The sequence below is a fragment of the Tursiops truncatus genome, chromosome 2 (genome assembly GCF_011762595.2).
Source record: "Tursiops truncatus isolate mTurTru1 chromosome 2, mTurTru1.mat.Y, whole genome shotgun sequence".
Lineage (NCBI taxonomy): Eukaryota > Metazoa > Chordata > Mammalia > Artiodactyla > Delphinidae > Tursiops > Tursiops truncatus.
Window position 1 is genome coordinate 87,848,865 of NC_047035.1, and position 19,455 is coordinate 87,868,319.

At 39.2% G+C, this 19,455-nt stretch overlaps 1 protein-coding gene across 16 annotated transcripts in view; it reads left to right on the top strand.

Moving 5' to 3' along the window:
• BLOC1S6 (biogenesis of lysosomal organelles complex 1 subunit 6) overlaps positions 1 to 19,455 on the top strand; it is a 58,257-nt gene that overhangs the window by 26,703 nt on the left and 12,099 nt on the right. For 5 of the 16 annotated variants that reach the window (XR_012330091.1, XR_012330092.1, XM_073800912.1 and 2 more), the window contains exons 1-3: positions 9,730 to 9,940; positions 14,731 to 14,872; positions 19,152 to 19,239. Coding sequence is in view for 12 of the 16 variants with exons in the window: in XM_073800912.1 (XP_073657013.1) it covers positions 9,859 to 9,940; positions 14,731 to 14,872; positions 19,152 to 19,239 (312 nt within the window). In the remaining 4 variants the exon portion in view is untranslated. Of the gene's footprint in view, positions 1 to 9,729; positions 9,941 to 10,246; positions 10,545 to 14,730; positions 14,873 to 19,151; positions 19,240 to 19,455 lie in introns of those variants that run through there. The other 11 variants (XM_073800915.1, XM_073800913.1, XM_073800914.1 and 8 more) reach the window with 5 other exon arrangements.

Sequence of the window (19,455 nt, forward strand, 5' to 3'; positions counted from 1 at the left end):
CAGTTATAAGATAAATAAGTACTAGGGATGTAAGTTACAATGTGATGAATATAATTAACTGCTGTATGTTATGTATGAAAGTTGTTAAGAGAGCAAATCCTAGGGGTTCTCGGAAGGAAAAAATTTTTTTTCTATTTATTTAATGTTGTATCTGTGTGAGATGATGGTGTTCACTAAACTTATTGTGATAATCATTTCATGATGCACGTAAGTCAACTCATGCCGTACATCTTAAATTTATACAGTGTTGTATGTCAGTTATATCTCAGTAAAACTGGAAGAAAAAAACCACTGTTTAAGAGAGCCTGTTGAGGGGGTGACAGGGCAAGCGCAGCCTCTATTTGTTGAGAGTGGTCCTCAGTCGACAGCCAACAAAAAAATAAGGACTTCAAGTCCTACACGTGCAAGGGACTGAATTATTGAAACAACCTAAATGATCACTTCCTCCTTGAGCCTCGAGATGAGGATGCAGCCAGCTGACACTTTGATTTCAGCCTTATGAGACCCTGAGCAGAGAACCTAGACAAAATGTGCCAGACCCCTAGCCCACAGAAGCTGTGAGATAATACATCTGTGCTGTTTAAATTACTGAGTTTGTAATACGTTATGCAGCTGTAGCAAAGTAATACAGGCCTTGTAAATATTTCTCCCTCCGAGTGTTTCTCCTTTGTCAGTTGGCATGATATTAAGCTTTGTCAGTAGGAGGTGCTGGAGAGACATTGCAGGAGGAGGGTTTTTTCCTCTCTCTTCTTGATTCCCATGTGCTTCTCTCACTGGTGCTCCTGAAGTGTATGCTGCCTCTACAGCTCCCGGCTCCTGCAGTGCACGCGGTTTCTGCACTATCTGCTACTGTGTGCCAGTACGGTACCTCCCTGTGGGTAGTTTCTTCTAGCATCCCCTAGAACGGCTTTGCAGTTACGAGGTGGGGCATCTCCCTGTAGCTGGCCTCCCTCAGTATCTCAGCACGTTCTGCTGGTGTGGTGCCATAGCAAGCTTCTCCACCATCCAGTGAGCCATAGCTATTCTGTCTCCAGCAAGATCTGGATCTTAGTCTTGGTGAGCCGGGGGTGGATCATACTTGCTCTCTCTGAGCCCCAGAGTTGTAACTGCTCCTTATATTTGCTAGTATTGTGTTGTTTAGATTTCTCTTCATTTCCTACTGGCCAGTCCTGCATTACTCCAGTGTCTATTATAGTGAATAATTCTTTATATTAAACCTTCTCCATTCACATTACTTGGTGTTTTCTCTCCTGACTGGACCGTGACTGGCATACCCGACAAAGCTGGAATCCTGGTAGGACTCCCCAGTGGGGAGCTAGGACCAGACAGGAGAGCCAGTTGCTGCTTCAGTTGTCTCCTGAGGCAGAGAGGAAGGAGGGACAAAGACCCTGATTTCTTCTTTCCTCTCTCCTTCCAGTCTCTCAGTATCCCAGCCTCCAGTCTCCATCAGTACCCCCCATTCGCCAAACCCATCTGGAAGCCAGCTGACACAGGGGCCAGAGAACATGGGCACCTGCAATACAGAGCAGAACAGGGAAAGGTGAGGAGTGGGTCTGAGGGCCACCAGGGCTGGAAAAATCCTGCATAGTCACTGACATTAAGGAATTAGTTGTACTAGGTTAATGATGAAATATAGAGGGATTATATTGATCTCTAAGTAAATTAAACGAGTGTATTTTTCTCCTGGAAACACATAATAAAGACTTTTATGAAATCTTAAAAGGAAAAATGACATTTTGAAATCTTTAGCTGTTGGGCTTCCCTGGTGGTGCAGTGGTTGGGAGTCCGCCTGCCGATGCAGGGGACGCGGGTTCGTGCCCCGGTCCGGGAGGATCCCATGTGCCGCGGAGCGGCTGGGCCCGTGAGCCATGGCCGCTGAGCCTGCGCGTCCGGAGCCTGTGCTCCGCAACGGGAGAGGCCACAACAGTGAGAGGCCCGCGTACCGCAAAAAAAAAAAAAAAAAAAAAAAAAATCTGTCTGAAATCTTTAGCTGTTAATAAAAATTAATGCTTTTAAATGTGCTCTTTCATTAGTAAATTAAGTGAGCAGTTTAGAAAAATTACTTTGGATGAAGATAAGTAAATAATTAATTGTAAAGACAGCACTTTCATAAAGTAATTCAAAAGATGTTGACAAGAAATTTACAGGAAGCCCAAAGACTAGAGCAATAATTTAAAAAATAAGTTGATCCACTGGAATTTTTAAATTGAAAAAGGAAATGGAGACTCTGAACTTTCTGTATTATTGACCTCATATTACAAGAAATTGAATTTTTATATTCATTTCACCATCTGGTCTGAAGGATCTTTGGAAATTATTCTTGTTTAGCAACAGAAATACTTTGAAGATCTTGAACATTTATAGTAACAAATAAGGATTATTTTGGAAAGCTAATGTATGTACTACTTTTAGCAATTTTGAATTAAGCAAGATTAATATATCCTAGCTAATTTAAATAAATCTATCCTAAAAAGAAAGCTGAGCACTGGAATAATTTATGCTGCCTATAGTCGCTGATAATCCCACTTTCTGCATCACATAGAAAGAGAATAAAGCAGTAATGGTTGGTGGCCACTTTGATACCTACACACTAAGATAATAAATGAATTTTGTGAAAACCCCAAAGTGGAAGAATCATTGTCTTTTGAACCAATATAAGCATATTAAAAGAGAATTTTAAGATGTAAAGTTCTTCAATGAATAAAATTTTCACCACTAGTTTTACTAATAGTCCAGAAGCAATGATGATATTTAAAATGATTACCACTCAATATTATGAATATTCCTTTACTCATGAATAACATCATGAGTCAGACATCATAATGCTAAAAAGAAGAAGAAAATAAGACACCTCGTTCCCCGCCCCCCCCCCCCCCCCCCCCCCCCGCCATAGAAGCAGAATATTGACAGTGGTATTGATGGTAAAGAAAGCCGTGGGTGTTGGTAGTGATCTCTATACTTCAAGACTCAATCATCTCACTCTGCAAGTCTGGAACTTCAGTTGCCAGCTTAGCCAGTGGAGATTTACCCCTAAAAAGCTACCTTATTGTATAACATCGACTTGTACAAAAGAAGTGAGTTTGTAATAAAACGTAATTGCCGAACCCTCTGATACTCACTTAATTCATTTAGTCTCTCTTATCTCACCATGGAAGTCTACTTAAGAAGCTAAATAACAGTTGAAGGGTTACTTCAGAAACCTAAAACCTATTTAAGAAACCAAATTAAGGTTGGTGAATATATGTAACTGATAAAGTTAATTTGTATATGGGGACCCACAAAATGGAAGCCACCGCAGTGGCCTGGCCCATGTCACATAACAAAACCTAAGTCAGCCTACACTTACAGAAACACCTGTCGAGGAATCCTAACGTATACTGCTCGCGATCCTCCAACTCAGCCTTAGCTAGCTTACCTTATCCTAGAAAATAGGACCTGCTGGCCTTACAAGGAAGTCCCAACTTTCTAGCCAATCATGCCCTGTTTCCACATTGCCTCTTCTTTATTTTTTTTATTTGTAAATTTTTTTGTTTTGAAGTATAGTTGATTTACAACATTGTATTAGTTTCAGGTGTACAGCAAAGTGATTTGGTTTTATATATATATATCTATATTCTTTTTTTGATTCTTTTCTATTATAGTTTATTACAAGATATTAAGTATAGTTCCCTGTACTATACAGTAAATCCTTGTTTATCTGTTTCATAGATGGTATTGTACATCTGTTAATCCCATACTTCCAGTTTATCCCTCCTCCCCCTTCCCCTTGGGTAACCATAAGTTTGTTTCCTATGTCTGTGAGTCTATTTCTGTTTTGTAAATAATTTCATTTGTACTGTTTTTTAGATTTCACATATAAGTGATATCGTATAATATTTGTCTTTCTCTGTCTGACTTACTTCACTCAGTATGACAGTCTCTAGGTCCATCCATGTTGCTGCAGATGGCATTATTTCATTCTTTTTTATGATTGAGTAATATTCCATTGTATATATGTACCACATCTTCTTTATCCATTCCTCTGTAGATGGACACTTAGGTTGCCTCCATGTCTTGTCTAACGTAAGTAGGGCCACTATGAACATTGGGGTGCATGTATCTTTTTTTAAAAAAATTTTATTGGAGTATAGTTGATTTACAATGTTGTATTAGTTTCAGGTGTGCAGCAAAGTGAATCAATTATACATATACATCTATCCACTCTTTTTTAGATTCTTTTCCCATATAGGCTATTACAGAGTATTGAGTAGGTTTCCCTGTGCTATACAGTAGGTCCTTATTAGTTATCTATTTTATATATAGTAGTGTGTTTATGTCAATTGCAAATTAAGCCCTCATTGGTCACATCGTTTGCAAATATTTTCTCCCATTTTGTGGGTTGTCGTTTTGTTTATGGTTTCCTTTGCTGTGCAACATTGCCTCTTCTAATGTTCTATAAAACTCACTCTTGCTCTAAATCCCTCTGCACAAAAGGCTCTTACTCCCCCAATCCATGGATTGTTTTCCTTTAAATAAAGGACATCAAACTCATTACTGAATTGTTCTAGTTTTGTCATTTGACATAAACGAGGCACTAATAACAGAAATAATACTGTTTCTTCTGGCATGTAATACGTACTCAGGGACCGCTATTATTTGTAATAGTGCTTCACAGCTTACAGATCCTTTTCATATGTCTTACTGAGTGTTTAATTCTCATAAGAAATATGTCAAGTAATGGGTCTGGTATTATCTCCCTGTCTCTTTTACTTATGGGAAAAAAAACAGAGATTAAGTGACTTGACTAAAATCTCATAACTGATATAGTTGATATCTATTGCTTTGGTTGGGCCAAATTCCTTTCTCATTTTGGTAACATGACTCTGATTTTCCTTTAAGGAACTACACCTGTGCCTTTCTGTAACTCCTAGCAGGACTGTCAATCAAGGGGCTTTGCCTCTTTCTGTTACATATGACCCACACTAGCCCATCAGATCTCTCTATATCCCCCTGGATGCAGAGACTGCTCCTTGGTATTTACCTGAAGGCATTGAAAACTTATGTATGCACAAAAACCTGCACCTGGATGTGTACAGCAGCTTTAGTCATAATTGCCAAAACTTGGAAGCAGCAATGATGTCCTTCAGTAGTGAAAAAATAAATAAACTGTGGTACATCCAGACAATGGATTATTACTCTATGCCAAAAAAAAAATGAGCCATCCATCCACGAAAAGACATGGAGGAACCTTAAATGCATATTGCTAAGTGAAAGCAATCTGAAAAGGCTACATACTATATGATTCCAAATACATGACATTCTGGAAAAGGCAAAACTATAGAGTAAAAAGATCAGTGATTGCCTGGGATTAGAGCAGAGGGAGAGATGAATGGGCAGTGCACAGAGGATTTTTAGGGCAGTGAGGCTACTCTGCATGATACTATGGTGGTGGATACGTGTCATACTCGTCCAGTTTCATAGAATATACAACATGAAGAGTGAACCCTAATGTAAACTATCAATTTTGGGGGATAATGATGTATTAATGTAGGTTTATCAGTTGTAACAAATGTAGCACTCTGGTGGGGGACGACCTGATAATGCATGACAGTACAAGGTGTCTTTGTACCTTCCTCTTAATTTTGCTGTGAACCTAAAACTGCTCTTAAAAAAAGTCTCTCTCTATATATGTATATGTATAGCTGATTCACTTTGTTATAAATCAGAAACTAACACACCTAAAAAAAAAAGTCTATTTTAAAATGTCAAAAGCTGTTGCTTTTGACCACTGCGTATATTTTACAAACTTTTTGGTGGCAAGGGTAGGAGAATGTGTTGGTGAAATAATCCATGGAAGGATATGTTTTTTAGATAATGCAAGAAAGGAATGATGGAAATGTAGTAGAGTTGCATAGGGTGGAAGAATTTTAGTACTTTGCTAATGTGAAAGAATATTTCTCATGTAAATGTAAGAAAAGTGGTTAAAACTGCTGAGACACCTTTTCGGGTTGGTTAACCACAGACAAATAGTAAACTGTTATTTTTTAATACCCCAACTTCTTTCGTTTTCTACCTTCAGTTCCCTTCTTTCCTTTTTATTTTTTTGCAAGCACATCACCCTATATGAATGTTTTCAAATTTTCAACACTTTAATCCACTAGAAGGATAAGGTCATGGGCTGTAACATCTTTCTCCTGTATATTTTCCCCTTTTCCATCCCTTTTCTCTGCAGCCCCTGGTCCCTGCATCTTTCTTGCTCAAATCTTTTTCTCTCCCTACCCCCATTCTTTCTTTTATTTTTGGAAAAGGATGGAGAGAGATGAGGGGAAGGGACAAGCAAATCCTGTGAGAGAATTAGGTCAAACTGGGATAGATTTTTTTTATCAAATCTTAGCACATTCTAAATATAGGACACCTGATCAACAGAAGGAATAGAAAATATTCATGTATTAACATGTTTATTTCTTTACTTGAATCTGCTACCTACCGACTCCCCTTTTGTTAGCAAAAATAATGTAGGAAAATTTAAGGAAAACAGAAAAAACTGAAAAATGGATAAAAGGGTTTGTGTACTTATTGCATAAGATTTGCTCTCCCTCTTTTGGATTTTAAGTTTCTTGAAATCCAATGGACTTAGTTTCCTTTTGCTATGAATATATACAGCATTTAGCTCTTTCTGACTATCATTTCTTTGGACTAACTTCTCCAGAGCTATATGACTACATTTTGTGTTATCTTTTGTCATTGTAAGTTCTTTTGCTCTAAAAGATTATACAACAATTTTCTCCATTAGGTTCTTTTACTAACCATTTAATCTATGTTATTCTTGTCTTCCCCAAAAGACAGCACCTCGAGGTCCTTGAGTCTGAAGTATACTTTTGCTACTTATGGTGTCTTTGTTTTTCCTGTTGGAAGCCTTTACTAGTTTTTGTCTGCATATTACATTGACCTGTCCTTCAAGGTACAGCTAATTTCCTCTATTAGGTTTTTAAAATTTCTCTAGTCACTTCCCAATCATGCACTACACAACTGCACACCTGTGGCTGGTTGAATAATGCCCCCTGCAAAGGTGTCCACTTTCAATTCCCCAGAATCTGTGAATGTTACCTTACATGGCAAAAGGAACTTTGCTGATGTGGTTAAATTAAGGACTATGAGATGGGGCGATTATCCTGGGTTATGCTGGTGAGCTCAGTGTAATCACAAGGGTCCTATGAGAAAGAGGCCAGGATAGGAGAGGAGATGATGCAACAATGGTAGTAGAGGGAGAAAAGGCAATATGATGTGAGGCCGTGAGCCAAGTAATGCGACTGCTCTCTAGAAGCTAAACAAGGCAAGGCAGAGGATTCTTACTCAGAGCCTCCAGAAGTAACCAACCTTGGCGACACCTTGATTTTAGCCCCCAGAGACTGATTTTGGACATTTGACCTCCAGAACTGTAAGGTAAGAAATTTGTGTAGTGTTAAGCAAGTCTTTGGTCATGTGTTACAGCAGCAATAGGAAACCAATATGACATCATTACGTATTTATATTCTTCTAGGTCTGTTCCACATAATTTAGTACTTTACTGTCAAACTCTCTAATTCTACTATGTATAATTGGTAGAATATAAATTCCTGGTGGACAGGAACAAGCATTTTTACCCTTGTTTTTTTTTTTAAACACCCTACAGTGCCTAGTCCCGTCTTAGGTACTCAGCTATTTGAAGTGGGTTATAACTTTGGTGCATAAAAGAGAATGGCGACTACCAATGGGGAAATGAAAGGCATTTCAAAAGAAATATATAACTCAACAAACTGTGTTTACTTCCTTGGCATCAAATTCCAACCTTTTGATTTTGAGCTTTGTGTCACATGCAGTGCTAGGTGCACAGTATTTGATTAATGGAGGCTGGAATACAGAGTGCCCTCAACAAGCACTTGATGCACTGAGCTGAAATCTGTGGGGGTAAAGAAGGAAAAGGAGAAAGAGAAAAGCAATGTGGGTCTGGCAGAAAGTCCTCCTTGTCTATTTGGCCGATTCATTTTTGTCACATTAAGTAAAGTTAAAATGCTTTACAAGAACATTCATTCTTTTAAGTGTTCTTTTTTGCTTAACATTTTAATGTTCAATTAATTTCATCCATTAAATTTAAATAACCAGTATTTAAAAGTCCAAGTAATATGCTTAATACTGTGCTAAGAGATAAAGAGGTTACAGACCACCTGTAGAACAAGGGTCTATTCCAGAAGGTCTTAGTATCTAGTTAGGAGATAATACTAACAATCAGCTAAGGTTACCAGGCATTTATCAGGTGCCATCTTGTGTGATTCAGACTTTGGAGATTATAGATACTTGGAATTTGGGGCTCGAAAATCAATACCTCATTCAGCAAATACTCATTGAGAACCTATTATGGTTTTCTGTGAATAAGAATTTCTGTTTGGAGTTTGCAGTTTGATAGAGAAAGAGAAGTAACGAATACAAGAATGGATTAAGTGCTAAATAGCAGGAGGATGCTTTGTAGTTGGGAAAAGGTTATTACTTTCTGAGAGTTGAAAGGGGAGGCAGGACTGTGAATGATTTCAAAGTAAAGGTATTATTTAGGCCGAGCCTTGAAAGATGAGTAGGACTTTGAAAAGAATAAAATATTCCAGGCATGAAAGGGCATAGTTCTCAAAGGATGTTTGAAGGGTAGTACATTATTTTCCTATTTAAGTAGTAACAAATAACCACAGACTTAAAGCAATACAAATTTGTATGTTATCTTCGAGTTCAGTAGGTCAGAAGTGCAATACAGCTCTCACTGGGATAAAATTGAGGTGTTGGCAGGGCTGAGTTCCATTCTAGAGGCTCTAGTGGTGAATCCATTTCCTTGTGTTTTCTAGCTTCTAGAGGTCACTGGTAACCCTCTTCCTCTATTTTCGAAGCCAGCAATGTTGCATTGCTCTAGTCGTTCTTCATAGTCACATCTCCCTCCTGACTCTTCTTGTGCCGCCCTTTCCCAGTTTGAAGGCCCTTGTGATTATGTTAGTCCCACTCAGTAACTCCGGGTAATCTATTTTACAGTCATGGGCCTAGCAACCTTAATTACGCTTTTGCAGTGAAACAGCCTATTCACAGGTTCTGGGGGTGAAGTCTGTGGATATCTTTGTTGGGGGCATTATTCTGCTTACCACAGGTAGTGAGGAGCAGCTAATCTTGAGAGGAAAGAAGGCCAAAAGAGGAAGGGGTACAAGTGCACTGATAAGGGCAATGGGGAGCAGGTGCAAGTTTTTGAGGTTAGAGATAAATTCTCAATTTTTTTGAAAACAGCTTTGCCTGCAACATAGAAAAAATCGTTTGGACAGGCAATTTTGGGGTGCAACATTAGGAGGCCACTATTACAGTCTAAGAGGGTCTAAGGTAAGGAGGGCATACAATCAACAAGAGGAGAGACGAATCCTGGCAGACCCCCAATTAGCAAAGCTGAAGAGACCTAAACACTGAATTTTTTATGGGTCCAAATCTCAGGGAAAGCACGCAGTCCTTCTTCCTAAGGTGTTTCCTTAACAAGGACACAAAACTGAAAAGCTGCGCCTTCCCGTCACCGCCCCTTCCATCCCCCCACCACCATCCGAGGCAGGGATGTGAGCCCCGCCCAGCTGACTCTACTGACACCGACCGACCAGACTACGACGTCCGCCCGGAACCCCCGAAGCGCGGTGGGTGGGTGGATGGAGGAGGCAAAAAGCGGGAAGGCGGACCCTCGGTCACGTGCCCCGAGCTGTTTTTCCGCTTCCGTCACTTCCGGGTGCGACCGTCGCTTCTGTCCCGGTGGGCTCTGTACGCGTTCGGTGCTTCCTTACTGTACCTGACAGTCTGTACTACTGCCCCTTCCCTGTTCCCAGCGGGAGGGACATGAGTGTCCCTGGGCCGCCTTCCCTGGACGGGGTCCTGGCAGGGCCACCCCACGGCCTGGAGTCCGGGGGCCCGACGCCGGGTACGTGCTGTGGGGCGGGGCGGGGCGGGGCGGGGCGGGCGGGCGGCACCCGAGTGGGTGGGTCTCCGGGCCGCCCCGCGGGAGTAAGATGCTTTCGGCAGCTGCCGCCCCGAGGCTCTGTGCCCAGCGCTGAACTAGGGAACCTTGCCGGCTCTCCTGGCCAGAGGAGGAGGCAGGAAACGAGATCTGGGGGGAAGCGGGGTTTGGGGTGCTGTTGGTGGGGGTTGATGGTGAAGGCATTTTGAGTTTGTGTATTGACTCCAGCACACTGTTGGCTATTTGTTACACGTTAGTGGTTGAGGATGAATTTACCAGAAGGATGATTGGTTTGTAATTCAGAGAATTGATGTATCCAGTAATATTGCACACTCACTCATGAAATGATTATCTTGCGTTTTGACCTTACTGCGTCCTTCTTCCAGCAGTCTTTCTCAGCCCGAGTTCGAGGAGAGATTTAAACCCTAATGGCCTAGGGCATCTATTGAATGTAATGAATGACTTCTGCATCCATAATGATACTATCTTTGTACTATCCTAGGGAGAATTGAGAAGGTAGTCACTCAAAGCAGTTTCTGTGTTCTGCGGTTCAGATGAGGAACCCTAGGTGAGAAAGGCTTCAGGACTTTGGATGTACCTTTACTTGTACTTCCTGTTCCAGAAATATAGGGGTTACCCCAAAATAGCGCTCTCAGCCCTTTCTTGGTGGTGCTTTTCCTCAGTGACTTCCCTCTCTTCACACCTTCCAAAGTTGCTTCTGTAAATATCACTTCCTTGTATGTAAGTGCAGGTTGGGTCTCTCTCTGCTTGCTCCTCCATCTGCTTGCTGGGTACTCTGACATGGTTATTTTGCACTAATCTCACACACAGCATGTACATAAATAAAAGTAGATGTCTGATCCTATTAATGGTGCCAAGTCACTATCACTTGAAACTTTGACATTACTCTTGTCTCTTTCCTCCACTTGCCTCCTACCTCTGTTTAGTCCAGGGGATTCTACTGTACAATTTACATCTCCTCTTTGCATTTTCACCTTTACAACAACAGTTGTAAGGCTAGTCCACCTCCAGTCTCTTATTCATTCCATCTATCCCACTGTCACGTCACTGCCCCAAGATAAAGCTCCCATCATGCCATTTCCTTGCTTGGAAACCTTAAATGGTTCCTTACTAAATTAAGGGCCAAACACATTATCTTCTCGTTCAAGGGTCCTCATAGGCTGGCCACATGGTCTTAGAGCTCACTACTGCATATGTCTCATGCTCCAGACACCCCAAACTAACCTCTCTTTCCAGAGCCATCCTATATTCCCACCTTTCCTCATGCTCCTTCCTTTACCCATATTGCATCCCTTCCTCTCCTGCCTTAGAATTCTTACCCATTTGGAAATAGTAGCCCTCATAGGTTGCTGATGGAAGTGTAAATTGGTGACATCTCTTAGGAAAGCAGTTTTGCAATGTCTATTTTTTTTTATAAATTTATTTTATTTACTTTTGGCTGCGTTGGGTCTTCGTTGCTGCGCGCGGGCTTCTTCATTGCAGTGGCTTCTCTTGTTGCAGAGCACGGGCTCTAGGCATGCGGGCTAGTTGTGGCATGTGGGCTCAGTAGTTGTGGCTCACGGGCTCTAGAGTGCAGGCTCAGTAGCTGTGGCGCATGGGCTTAGTTGCTCCATGGCATGTGGAATCCTCCCGGACCAGGGATGGAACCCGTGTCCCCTGCATTGGCAGGCAGATTCTTAACCACTTTGCCACCAGGGAAGTCCCTGCAGTGTCTATTAAAAAATGCATAAACACCTTGTTCCATTAATCTATTTATAAGAATTTAAATAGTGATGAAAGTGATTTCTCTAATCTATGGCACGTCTCACATTCTCTGATTCCCCTGTATTGAGCTTTTTCAGGGATGGGGACTTGCCTAATTTATTGTTGTAACCTCAAAAACTAGTACATAAAATGTATGTGCAGCAAATGTTTCTTGTCTCCCACAATAAAGTACCTTGAACTTAGTGAATAAATGTGTGTAAAAACATGAGAAACTTCAACTCTTCCAATAATTTAACCAGAAGACTGGGGCAGGGTAAGGGGGTTGGTGTGAGTTAAAATGTATATATAGTTTAAGGAAGGCGTATTGGTTGTTATTCCTTAAAGTTGAAATATCCTTATTTGGTTGTTTCTGTTTGTCTGTAATACTTATGTTTTCTATGTATATATATGTATATGTATATACATATGTATATATATGTATACATATCTATGTATATATATATTTAAATATATATATTTTAAGTATATATATATATATTTAAATTTATTTATTTTTAAAATTTATTTTTGTCTGTGTCACGTCTTCGTTGCTGTGTGTGGGCTTTCTCTAGTTGCGGTGAGCAGGGGCTACTGTTTGTTGCACGGCGTGGGCTTCTCATTGCGGTAGCTTTTCTTTGTTGCAGAGCGTGGGCCCTAGGTGTGTGGGCTCAGTAGTTGTGGCTTGCGGGCTCCAGAGCACAGGTTCAGTAGTTGTGGTGCCTGGGCTTAGTTGCTCCGCGGCATGTGGGATCTTCTCAGACCAGGGCTCGAACCCGTGTCCCCTACATTGGTGGATTCTTAACCACTGCGCCGCCAGGGAAGCCCTTCTATATTTTTTTTTTTTTATTTTTTATTTTTTTTATTTTTATTTTTTTGCGGTATGCGGGCCTCTCACTGCTGTGGCCTCTCCTGTTGCAGAGCACAGGCTCCGGACGCGCAGGCTCAGCGGCCATGGCTCACGGGTCCAGCCGCTCCGCGGCATGTGGGATCTTCCTGGACTGGGGCACGAACCCGGCAGGCGGACTCTCAACCACTGCGCCACCAAGGAAGCCCCCTTCTATATTTTTTAAAGAGAGTTGCTGCTGTTTGCACTGTTATTGTAATCAAGCCTTTAGCAGTGACATTAATCATAATAATATAATATATATAACATTAATGATATATTTTATTCACTTCCCATCTGATGAAACATCAATGGCAATATCTGTAAATGCTTCACTTTTCCCACTATATTTTTATTTCACTTGTGGAGTGCTTCAGTTTCTAGTTAGCTCTTACTTGTTTGAATATTGCCTTGCAATCTAGAGAATTCCAAAGTTTGTTCATATGTTTCTCAGGATCCAAATAAAAACCATGCTAATTTATTTTGATCTCTAAAAGCTAATTTTGAATATGACAGCATGTTGTTTTCCTCAATCTTGCCAAAATTTAAATCTGTGGTAAAAACTATACTTGGAAATGAGCTATAAGCAATGTATTGTGATGAACGTATTTTGTATAATGATCTAATTTGGTGTTATGGATTATTACCAGATTATGATTAAAGAGGTGTTTCAGAGTTTAATATTAGTTTAAAAATGCTTTTGGAGTACCATTTTAGTAATGTGGCCATTTCACTTTTTTTGTTTTTAATTCTAAACCAGTGATTCTAAAATCTTACAAATCATTCATTGAACCCTGTTTAGAAATTGTTTTGTACTTTTCTCGGTAGGAGTAGTGATAGATGGGTATTCATGTTAGACATTTTTGAATGCCTGGTACAATGCTTACACTGTTATTATTCAAAGGAAAGGTAGGAATAAAATAGTTCCTGGCATCAAATCTAAATTTACACAGAAGACAATTATTATACACTATTTTCTATGGTAAATTAAGGTTCTGAATTTCAAGAGAGGAGAAATTCTTAGAAAATTTCTTTCCTGCTAACAAATGACAAAACAACCCTCCCTTTACATGTAACTATCAAGCTCTATGCAAAATAAATGTTGACTCATATTACTTCCATAGAATTGAAAAAAAATATTTTTAGGTATTGCATTTATTTAAAAAAATTTTAAGTTTTTTTTTTAATGTGGGCCATTTTTTTAAAGTCTGTATTGAATTTATTACAATATTGCTTCTGTTTTACCTTTTGGTTTTTTTGGCCGGGAGGCATGTGGGATCTTAGCTCCTTGACCAGGGATCAAACCTGCACCTCCTGCACTGGAAGGTGAAGTCTTAACCACTGGACTGCCAGGGAAGTCCCTGCATTTAAAAAATATATAATCTCTAGGGGCTTCCCTGGTGGTGCAGTGGTTACAAGTCTGCCTGACAATGCAGGGGACACGGGTTTGAGCCCTGGTCCGGGAAGATCCCACATGCTGCGGAGCAACTAGGCCCCTGCGCCACAGCTACTGAGCCTGCACTCTGGAGCCTACGAGCCACAATGACTGAAGCCCGTGAGCCTGGATCCCGTGCTCTGCAGCGGGAGAGGCCACCGTAGTGAGAGGCCTGTGCAACACAATGAAGAGTAGCCCCCATTTACCGCAACTAAATAAAGCCCACGCACAGCAACAAAGACTTAACATACCCCAAAATAAATAAATTAATTAAAAAAAAATTCTGCAAGCTTTTGGAAAGAAGAATTTCTTGCTTCCATTCAGTAACTGTTCCTTCCTTTTAAGCCTCAGACTCCTTTAATAATTCATCGAAAACTCTAAATCTCCTTCCCTGAAAAATACATACACATATGGAATTTTGCGTGTGTTAACGTTCTTTTCAGCTAGACTTTACCTTGTACTAGTAGCTTTAAAATATTTTTTGAGTGCTCATAACTTGATTTTTAGAGGATGCTCAGGAAGTAAAAGTTAAAAAAAAAAAAAAGGATACCTATAGTATCCTGTGTGTGTGCTCTGAACTCCACTGCCAGCCTCCTTTCCTTCCTCCCTGCTACTTTCTTACCCCATGTCAGTTTAAAAGCTTCCTAAATTTGATTTTTTGCTTGGGGACAGGTTTAAGTGACACTTCTCCAGATGAAGGGTTAATAGAGGACTTGACCATAGAAGACAAAGCTGTGGAGCAACTGGCAGAAGGCTTGCTTTCTCACTACTTGCCAGATCTGCAGAGATCAAAACAAGCTCTCCAGGAACTCACGTGAGCTGAAAAAAAAAAACATAGATGCACTCATTTCTTCTCTGGCATAGTCATAATTTACTGTATAAGTAAAGTATATACTGTATTAGGGATAATATTTTGTAACATTTAATACAATGGAGTATTTCTGTGTCTTTTGTGTTAGCAAATGGGAGTGGAGTAATCTAAATTACATAGTATACATGTAATTTAGATTACACAGTAATCTAAATGTAAAAGGTGAAGTGAATGCTCCTAGAGTGTTTGGTCTCTTCTGAGAAGTACCCCTAAATCTTATCTAGACTCTTTGATTAGTTTTGGTGTCTCTCCACTATTTTAGGAAAGAATCGCCTCTTGGGGATGTTGCAAATGGGTATACACCTGTTTCTGAGTAGAGCTGCAAAATTGCCTCTGTAAGAGTCACATTTGTTTTCAATTGCTGGTTCACATGAGTTGCCAGAAATCCCTAATTATCTTTTTTGGAGATGACCCATTTCATTCTTAGTTTATAACTCTACTAGCTAAATAAAGGATTGGAGAATAAGAGAGAAACAGGATAAGGAAGAATGGAATCCATAAAGTGTAATCAATATGCAAAAATATACACTCCGATTTTATCAGCTGTCACCCAGAAACAGCAGCCTGAGCTTCTTCTTCCTCTTGGGTCAGGACCTCTCTGGATTGCCCAAGCTGGCCTATTATTTCTTTTTTGTGGTGGTCACCTTTAAACTGGCTATGAACCACTGCTGCTCTAAGACTTACTCTTTGAAAACTGGTCTCAGAGGCCTTTATTAGGGCAAAAGGAGAGGAATAATCAACAACTATGTCCGTTTTTTAAATATTAGTAACTAATGTTATAATCCTTGGGTTTGAAGATGATAAATGAATATAAAAGTGGTACTGTGTTCTACTACATGTAGTACCCTACTGTAGTTACGGAAGCTGGTAACATTCTTAGTTTTCTGCTAGTTCCAAGTAAGATTATTTTTATTCCCCAGTGTGTGGTATATCTTGTATTTTAACACCAGCCAATCCTTGTGGCAGAAAAGTCAAAGATTTTGTGGGTGAGTTTGAATGATATATGATAGACTGAAGGAAGGTAAGAAACTCTGCAAACAAAACATATCTGGTAACACTTTATTTAGAGGAAGTTAGGAATCAAGGTTTAATTGGAAAGTTTAATTGATGAGGACATTGGCTAAAATTTAGTGTTTCAATAACCCCATTTATCTTCCTAGGCGTCTAGACAGTGATGATGATGATGATAGTAAAATCAGCTACTGTTTATAACAGTTGAATATGATGAATAAGCAGTTACTAAACTTCTTGAGTGTTAAGGAAAGATAAGCAAACTTCAGAGAAAGAACAAAGAGAAATATATGGGTCTAGTAAAGAGCTTTCTACACTGTCTCATTGATCAGTGTATCTGTTCTTTCACCAATATCCTGCTGTCTTGATTTCTGTAGTTTCTGTAAGTCTTGAAATTTGGTAATGTACGTCTTCCAACTTTGTTCTTCTTCAGTGTGTCTTAGTTATTATAGGTCTTTGCCTTTCCATGTGAATTTTAGAGTCAGTTTGTTGATATCTACAAAATAACTTTCTGGGATTTAAATTGAGATTGTATTGAACCTATAGATCAAGTTGGGAAAAATTGATACCTTAGCACTATTGAGTTTTTTATTCCATGTACTCGGAATATCTCTTCATTACTTAGATATCTCTTATTTCTTTCATTAGAGTTTAATAGTTTTTGCATATAGATCCTATACATATTTTGTTAGGTTTATACCAGATTATTTCATCTGACGGGTTATTGTAAATGGTATTTTTTAAAATTCTGATTGTTCATTGCTGGTATATAGGAAAGCAACTGACTTTTGTATATTAACCTTGTATCCTGAAACTTTGTTATATTCACATATTCGTTCCTGGGTTCTTGTTGTTGATTCTTTGGGATTTTCTACATAGGCAATCATGTTATCTGTGAACAAAGACAATTTTACTTCTTCCTTTCTAATCTGTATACCTTTTATTTCCTTTTCTTGTCTCATTGCATTAGCTAGGACTTCCAGTAAAATGTTGAATAGGAGTAGTAAGAGTGGACATCCTTTCCTTGCTCCAGATCTTTAGGAGGAAAGCATCTAGTTTCTTACCACAAGTGCAATATTAGCTGTATGGGTTTTTTTAAAGATATTCTTTATCAAGTTGGGGAAGTTCCTCTCTCCTAGTTTGATTAGAGTGTTTTTAATCATGAATGGTGTTGGACTTCGTCAAATGCTTTTTCTTCATCCGCTGATAAGACCATACGATTTTTCTTCTTTAACCAGTTGGTGTGGGTTACATTGATTGATTTTCAAACGTTGAACCAGCTTTGCATACTTGGAGTAAATCCCACTTGGTTGTGGTGTATAATTCTTTTTATACATTGTTGGATTTGATTTGTTGATATTGAGGAGTTTTGCATCTATGTTCTTGAAAGATAATGATCTATAGTTTTCCTTCTTGTAATGTCTTTTTAAAAAAAAAAATTATTTATTTATTTTTGGCTGCATTGGGTCTTCGTTGATGCTCACGGGCTTTCTCTCCTTGCAGTGAGCAGGGGCTGCTCTTTGTTGTGGTGTGTGGGCTTCTCCTTGTGGTGGCTTTTCTTTGTTGTGGAGCATGCGTTCTAGGTGCGCAGGCTTCAGTAGTTGTGGCTCGTGGGCTCTAGAGCGCAGGCTCAGTAGTTGTGGCGCATGGGCCCAGTTGCTCCGTGGCATGTGGGATCTTCCCGGACAAGAGCTCAAACCCGTGTCCCATGCATTGGCAGGTGGATTCTTAACCACTGTGCCACCAGGGAAGTCCCTCTTATAATGTCTTTATCTGGTTTTGATTTTAGTATAATGCTGGCCTCATAGAATGAATTAGGAAGTACTCCCTTTACTTCTGTTTTCTGAAAGAGATTGTGGAGAATTGGTATAATTTCTTCCTTAAATGTTTGGTAGAAATCGTCATGAAGCCATCTGTTCCTGGTACTTCGATCTCTGGAAGGTTACTACTTATAGATATAGGCCTACTTAGATTATCTGTTTCTCCTTGTGTGAGTTTTGGTAGTTTGTGTCTTTCAAGGAGTTAGTCATTTCCATCTAAGTTATCAAATTGGTGAGCATAGAGCTACCTGTAGTATTCCTTTATTATCCTTTTAATGTCCATGGGATAAGTAGTGATGACCCCTCTTCCATAAATTATGTTAGTAGTTTGTATCTCCTCTCTCTTTTTCTTTGTTAGTCTAGCTAGAAGTTTATCAGTTTTATCAATATTTTGGAAGAACCAACTTTTGGTTTTGTTTATTTTTTATTGTTTTCCAGTTGTAACAGTTTGTTTTTGCTGTCCTGCTTGTCTTGGATCATTGGCTTGCTGGGTTCTCCTCTCATCCATTCTGGTTTCACCTTCTGTGGTCTCCAGTCAGAGCTGAAGGGACACTTTTGACCTGTAGGATATGCCATACTCAGTGCTAGATGGTGGGGATGTTTTAACTGCCCTTCAGTCTCTTCATTGCTATTTCTTTTTTTCATTGTTGTTCTCTGTTTAGCATACTTCTGCAAGCACATCATGTCATATTTTTCTTTGTCTGTAGTATTCTTTAAAATATTTAATTAAGGGACCCCCCCCCCCCCCCCGCAGTGTCACTTATTCCTGTGATCCTAGCATTGGTTGATCTGGAGAAGAATATCAGAGAAGTTGGCTTCTCTTCCTCAATAGCAAGTTTTGAATCAGATTTTATTGAGGAGTCTTAGAAATTACTTGGTCTGACCTTCTTACTTTGTAAATGAAATTTAGGTCCAGAGAAACTAAATTTCCAAGATCACACCAACTGATTATTATCCCTTGATACTGCATTTTTTTCCAACTCTAATCTAAAAAGTCACTGCTCCTCTTCCTTTATGATGATGTTACAATTTTAATATATATAAAACATCAAGTTTCTTGGGCAAGATAGTATAAAAAAACTTTTTGGGGGATAATACAGAGAGTTGTTAGGAATAAGTAATAAAATAATTTTAAATGGTTTGATGTTATTCAAATCTGAAATTGAGGCAAGAATAAAAGACGTATTTAATTATCAGAATATTGGAATATTATTTTGGCTTTGGAATATTATTTTGAAAAAGATTATGATAAACTAAATAAGCCTTGGAGAGTCAATAAATTTCCAACTTAATTTCTACTTTTAACATTAACCAAGATGAATGTGGTTGCTTTTAATGAACCATCACTTAAAGTATGTAAAGTTTATTTTGGCTGTGTGCTTTTGTTTCAGACAGAACCAAGTTGTATTATTAGACACACTGGAACAAGAGATTTCAAAATTTAAAGAATGTCATTCTATGTTGGATATTAATGCTTTGGTAAGTATGATTTAGTTGACATAGCTTAATGACATCTTATTTTAGAAATAGCTAGGTTTATCCTCCCAACTTTGTGCTTATGTATGTTTGAGATACTTACATATGTTTTCCTCTAATTTTTAAAGTTTAGAATTTGTTGTTTAACAGGAAACCTTGATTTACTTTATTAGACCTTCTATTGTCTTGAATTATTAGCTTTCAAATACTTGAAAGTAT